Raw genomic sequence first — 7,174 nt, forward strand, 5'->3', positions numbered from 1 at the left:
CGTTTCGTGGAGTGTTCATCATAGGCCATTTCAATATTAATAACACTATATTAATATTACACTAATTACCATCCGACTCGAAGGACCAATTGTAACTGAGGGGTACAATTCCCTGACTGTATTACTAGATATGATACTTACTACCACTACCTTTGTACTTAATATTCGGCCACCCAGTACACGGCATAAATATATTATCATGAACACTCTCACGTAGATGAAACGGATCCAACACAAATGTACGAATTAGAAACAGGTCTTTATTTCTACACAGCGATGGTGTGTAGAATAAGCACTTAATCACTTAATTACATTTATGAATTGAAATAGTATGCACTTTTATGGCAAGGAGTATTCGTCGGTATATCAATCGAGAATGTCCAATCTCTGAAGGCGCAGGTGGTAAATATACGACCTGGAATAGTTAAGGAATAACAGCAATGATACTTTAATGATTATACTAGATACACTAGAGGGGGTTAATCCGGTCGCTTGTAAGCCGACAGGAGTAGGAGGGGGGGGGGGGGGGGTAGAATCCGGCTGCCTCGTCCGGCCAAGGGTATCCCAGGTGAACCCACTGTAGTGCCGTTCAATGCGCCGGCGATCCTTGGACCACAGATGAAAGCAGGTGGACTCTTTGTGGGCCGGCTCTCTCCGGTCCACGGGGGAGAGACGTGAAGCAACCTCGTCTTGCAGAGCGTCTCCTCACCTTGCGTCCTCTCCAGGGGGGGGGGTTCCAACACACGGCAGTGTCGGGGGTCTTTATCCATGGAATAATCAAAGTATCCAAAGCATAATCCGTGCCTGGGAAGGCGGGCTGTCGTCGGTAGAATAATCCGGTATACAGGTCCACTCGCTCGTCGGCTCTGGGGCTCCTCGGGTGCAGCTTCACATAGGGTCAACCACCCTGGGTAAGCAGCCAGTTCTCTGCCCGAAACGATGGGGTACTGACTACGGTAGTATTCTCACCGCACGAAGCACTATATATTAACAGACTATTATTAGCTTAATAGACTACGTCCAACTCGACGATATAGTGCCAAATATGACTATTCAAATATTAATATACACGATGTCTCAATACCGATGGTAGGCGAACTTGGCCTTACTCCCACACGTGGCGTCGCGGGGAGGCTTTACGTCTGTGACTCTATTGGAGGGTAAGAAACTGGACTGAAAAGAAAGTCCTACTTTAGTAGCGCAGTATATATACGCACTATGAACAAATAGTCCCATTAGTGGTGCGGTAGCCAGATTCCTACGCGGAACTAGGACTTGTTCGTACATGTGGAGCGGTACGTTTGAACTGGGTCTGAGGGGTATGGCAGCCTGGCACCAAGGTCTCGACCAATAGTAGAATGGAGACTATTATGGGATGTTCAGTAGGCTAGAATGGATATTCAATGCATATTGTACAAGGAATATACAAGGGATATCAGGGAATATTAGAGAATATACAAATACAATTAAATATATATATATAAATAAATATATATATTCGGTTTAATCTGGCCCTTCACAACAGATAATAATAATCAAAAACGCTGAAACTCACCCCAGTCCCCTCTTACCGTTGGGTGATGAGCGTGGAGCAAAAATATCGCTATTATGGGATGTTGATCTATGCGATCCATTTCCAGGTTGTATAATACTATATACGTCCAAATAATGTTGTTTATTGAGTTATGGCAACGGATCGATTATCCAGTGTGTCCAGATGGAGACCCGCGAGCGATAGCAAGTGGCCGGAGGGAATAGGGAGACACACCGGCGTCACAATTATCAACATCCGGTTGCAACTCGCCGATCGGCCACCAGGTGGCGGTATTGAAATATTGATCTCAAAGACGCTGTAAAACGTCATTGGCAGATTACGCATGGCGAGGAATGACGTCTTAACACGTCATCGGCGGAGAAAGGGTTAATAATTATTATTATAAATGTTTTTTTTCTGTTGTACCGAACCGTGACCCCAATACCGAGGTACGTACCGAGATGCCAAACTTATTTTTGTTGTACTGTACTTGTGCTGTATAATGACAATACATTTGAATCCAATCTAATCCCGGTCGAAGTGTAAAATGCCTACATAGTACTTGTGGAATAATGATCCCCCCCCCCTCAAACAATCTCCCAGTCATGTTCCAACCCCCCTCCCATTCACCTTTTGTCTCACCTGATACCATCCCCCCCTTTCTAACTCCCCCCTCCCCCCTCCTAGCCCCCCTCCAATCCAATACCTGGGCCGTCCTACCCAGAACCCCTTTCTCTCCACTATAAAGACCAACGTCTCACTGGATTCTAGGAGCTCTCTGGGGACACATCAGGCCAATGTCTCCATTGAGCCATCGGCCGTAACTCTTGATTTACTTGTACCTGTTTGGGTAGAATAAACCTTGTGTTTAACCAAGTCTATTTGACTGAGTACATTCATTGATCCGGTTATATTCCTCTACATACTGTACGTGTGCCCTAGAGCAGTGTTTCTCAACTGGTGGGTCGCGACCCAAAAGTGGGTCGCGGCACCATTTTGAGTGGGTTAAAGTGTTATTTATTATTATTTTATTTCATTGGGTTTTTAGCCCTAGTTGCACTTGTGTTGCAACCCCCCATTAGTTCCCCCAAACTTACTGTAGGTCTGTTATGTTAAGCTAAGAAGTCTGCTAAGAAGCATAATTATTTATTATTATTATTATTATTATTATTATTATTATTATTATTATTATTATTATTATTATTATTTTAATTGTTATTATTATTATTATTATTATTATTATTATTATTATTATTATTATTATTATTATTATTATTATTATTATTATTATTATTATTATTATTATTATTATTATTATTATTTTATTTCATTGGGTTTTTGTCCCTAGTTGCACTTTTGTTGCAACCCCAGTTATTCCATTAGTTCCCCCAAACTTAGGTCTGTTATGTTAAGCTAAGAAATCTGCTAAGAAGCATATATTATTTATTATTATTTTATTTCATTGGGTTTTTAGCCCTAGTTGCACTTTTGTGTTTATTTCATGTTTTAACAGTGCATGAAAGATTGTGTATTACTGCAATTTTTTTTTTTTTAATAAATCATAGTCGTTAAAAAATGTGGGTCGCGACTTAATGACTAAGGAAAATGTTGGGTCCCGAGGCTAGACCAGTTGAGAACCACTGCCCTAGAGGGATATGATGAGAGATAGATAGTGTTATAACTGAGTTGACAACGGAATCTCTGAAGAATGTGTGCATGTGTGTGTCTCTGACCTCTGGGCCACGTGGTAGGACTCGGGGTGGATGCAGGTCTGGTCCAGGGGGTTGGGTGTGGCTGGGATGCTGGCCTTGGCTTTGGCCTTCTTAGCCGCTGGCTTCTCGGGCCCTGCAGCAGCCTCCGTCCTGGCAGTGGGATCAGCTCTGTTTACCAAGGGTTTGAATCCATCGCGGAAGGAAGAGATGCATTTTAATGGCACATTCTAACACTCTGTAATCACTAGGGAGGGGCGTGAGTAATTGACTAATACTAATTAGACCTGTTCGCCGACAACGTCATGACAAATATGCGCGCACAGACCAGAAGCAGAAAGGAACGTAATCCTGGTAAGAACAACGGGGCAGACTACAATTATATTTGCATTTGTTAGCCATGCTAGAAGCTTCTAGTCAATCCATGCCAAAGCTAGATAAAAAAATATCTAACCCTAACTAACCTTACTGTCATGCACTTGTCCTAATAAACTAACCTACACTGTAACACGCAACACTTTGATGAACATTGTTACTCAGCTGATAAGAGTTGTGCCCTTCCTGATGACCTGTCGTACAGAACTTGTAAGTCGCTTTGGATAAAAGCGTCAGCTAAATGACTAAATGCAAAATGTAAATGAAATATGTAAAAGGTGAAAGACTCACACTCACAGCCATGCTGATTTGGCAAAATTACATCCAGCCGTTTTCGTTTGAAACAACTTTTAGTCAGGGGAGTCACTGTTTCTCCATAGAGCCCCGTTGTCCATAGAGTAGCGCAGCAGCTTGCGCAGGCCCGGGGTAACTTAGTCACGTGACTCAGTTGGTATTGCTGATTGGCTCGAACGCGGTATGTTTGTAAACAGCAAACAGGTCTATTATATCGACCATATAATTAGTATTAGTCCTCCGGCGTAATCCAGTGCAAACTCCGCCGCCTAGCCGCTACGTAATCGCCCCGCCCCTTAACTCATTGACCGCCACACTGTTTTCCCATCTCTACTCAATGGCGGCAGCGTTATTGACCATTTTCGCAATCCATCGTGTGTTCTGTATTATAGCTATGGAGACAATAGTATGGCTCATTTGACAGGCATTGTTTATAGTCCAACACTGACTAACCAGTTCATTTCTACATACTTTAGTTTGTGCGCTATTCCATGCTAAACATCGCCACTTTCCAAAATAATCCAGTATTTTTTTCTAAATCGCGAGATATGACACGTTATATGCATATAAGGATAAGGATAAGGATATCTTTTATTAATCCCTCACGGGGAAATTCAAGTGCCCAGTGTGTGTGTAGTGATGAGGACCGTGTGTGTGTGTGTGTGTGTGTGTGTGTGTGTGTGTGTGTGTGTGTGTGTGTGTGTGTGTGTGTGTGTGTGTAGTGATGAGGACCGTGTGTGTGTGTGTGTGTAGTGATGAGGACAGTGTGTGTGTGTGTGTGTGTAGTGATGAGAAGAGTGTGTGTGTGTGTGTGTGTGTGTGTGTGTGTGTGTACGTGTACGTGTGTGTGTGTGTGTGTGTGTGTGTGTGTGTGTGTGTGTGTGTGTGTGTGTGTGTGTGTGTGTGTGTACCTGTGCAGGGTCTGGGGGTTGATCCTGATGAAACCAGCACACTGCTGGAAGCTCTTGGGTCCCAGTCCCTTCACCAGTTTGAGTTGTTCTCTGTTGCTGAACGGTCCGCTCTGCTCTCTCCACTCCGCTATGCTGCGCGCCCGGCCTGCGTTCAGCCCCGCCACGTGCCTGTAGGACACACTGCTGGTTACTAGGGGTGTCCGATATTATCGGCCGATATTGGCATTCAAATGTAATATCGGAAATGATCTGTATCGGTTTTCAAATTTTTACATTTATTTAACCTTTATTTACCCAGGCAAGCAAGTAAGAACAAATTCTTATTTTATTTATTGTGAAAAGTATGCATAATGTTGTGTTTTTAGGGGGGAAACCCTGCATATATCGGTATCGGAAATTAAGAGTTGTACAATATCGGTATATCGGTAAAAAAGCCAATAGCCTGTAGGACACACTGCTGGTTACAGCCTGTAGGGTTAGAGCTGCTGGTTACAGCCTGTAGGGTTAGAGCTGCTGGTTACAGCCTGTAGGGTTAGAGCTGCTGGTTACAGCCTGTAGGGTTAGAGCTGCTGGTTACAGCCTGTAGGGTTAGAGCTGCTGGTTACAGCACATGACGACTGAAGCAACATGTAAGCACATGATCAGCACATGAGCCACTAGACGGCTCTAATATGGCAAAATCATAATCACCATTATTTTGATTGATATTCCAATCACGATGATTAACTTCTTAAGCCTGAGCGGTCCGGTACAATGAAAATGACATCATGCCATAAATCCATCTCTACAGACTGTATGAATTAATGTTCCGAGTAAAGACCCTAATCCTGTCAAAACAACGTGTATATTTTCAGCAATACGTTTGTTTACCAATAAGTTAAAGTGTTATTTTTTTTTTTTTTTTTTACTTTGGCCATTCCGCTCTTTTATGTGTTTATCACATTTATACTGGTCAAGGATGACCGACAGAAACAGGCTGAAAGGGTTCAGATGGGGGGGAAGACACTCTGGGAAAGGCACGGCTGCAGTCGGGATTCGAACGCGCTCAGCCCCAGATCCGTGACGAGCACGGTTGTCCACGGCGCTGAAATAGCGCTCGCGGTACGTGGTGAGCTACTGGAGCTCCCCCAAGTTAAAGTGTTATTAGTGAAATATGAGTTTTGGAAATCTAGTCAGAAACAGGCGAATATCGACGCTAGGAAATGCGCGCCACCATTTAGTTTGTAGTCATATGAGGAGAGGAGACCCAGCGCTTTTGATGGACTTTGGCATTTCGAAAAACAACACTACCCAGCTCAAGCCAGCTCCTGTCAATCATGTGACTTGTGGATTTACTTTATTTATCTTATTTTTCGGGATTATCTGCCACAAACCTGAATGTTATTGGCATAAATTAGAACACAGGTAGTTTCTCTACCTTTCTGTGAACGTCTAGCAAAAAACAGCGTTGCAATCTGATGGAGAATGGCGAAGAAATTTACATTATAAAAAAGTAACTGTACTTACAGTAGATTTCATTCACGGTTTGTGAATCACGCCTGGTGATACTAAATCCAGATTGAAAGGGGAGATTTGGCCCGATCCATGGATGTGCGACTTGGCCATAATAAGCAAATTTATATGCCTGATATTCTATAATCATATTTCAAAATATGGCAGAATTCAGTACTGTCTCTACAAAATATCCTGTTTACTCATCTTCCCTTTATTAATTTGCTTAGATTTTTTTTTACACGTGATCTCAAGAAGGTGCTGAATTTTTCACGTCTGGTCATTTTTAGCATGGTGTTATTCACAATCAAAAATTTTAATAGATATTCTCTTTTGGTTCATCACAATTTACTCAAGCCTAGTAACAGACACAATATTTCTGACACTGGGAATACATTCCCTGAGATCCATAGATCCATATTAGATACTGTACCAAGAACATGCAAATAGCCCTTGTAGAAGTGGAGCAATCTTTCATTTACTTAGGTATGTATTTTTTGGTGGATTTTCAGAAAATAGGCTTAAGCGGTTTTTCATCTTCGACGGTGAATAACACCATGTTAAAATGTACCAGACATGAAAAATCATTCAGCACCTTCTTGAGATCACGTGTACAAAAAATCTAACCAAATGAATAAAGGGCAGATGATTAAACAGGAGGTTTTGTAGATACAATACTGAATTCTGCCATCCGGACACATGCTATTTGAAATATAATTATAGAATATCAGGCCTATAAATGACCTTATTTTGGCCAAGTCGCACATCTATGGATCGGGCCAAATCTCAGTTTAATCTTGATTTAGTATCACCAAGCGCTCCTGACAAAACCGTGAATGAAATCTACTGTAAGTAAATTT

The 7,174-nt window shown here is 42.2% G+C and overlaps 1 protein-coding gene across 2 annotated transcripts in view; it reads right to left on the reverse strand.

Annotated features, from left to right (window-relative positions):
- srbd1 (S1 RNA binding domain 1) overlaps positions 1-7,174 on the reverse strand; it is a 139,744-nt gene that overhangs the window by 39,144 nt on the left and 93,426 nt on the right. Inside the window, exons 4-5 of one of the 2 annotated variants that reach the window (XM_084321713.1) lie at positions 4,824-4,991; positions 3,268-3,396 (exon numbers count right to left, since the gene is read on the reverse strand). In XM_084321713.1, the coding sequence (XP_084177839.1) occupies positions 3,268-3,396; positions 4,824-4,991 (297 nt within the window). Of the gene's footprint in view, positions 1-3,267; positions 3,415-4,823; positions 4,992-7,174 lie in introns of both variants that reach the window. The other variant, XM_084321712.1, reaches the window with a different exon arrangement.

Source organism: Notolepis coatsorum (assembly GCF_963971535.1).
Source record: "Notolepis coatsorum genome assembly, chromosome: 9".
In the NCBI taxonomy this organism is placed as follows: domain Eukaryota; kingdom Metazoa; phylum Chordata; class Actinopteri; order Aulopiformes; family Paralepididae; genus Notolepis; species Notolepis coatsorum.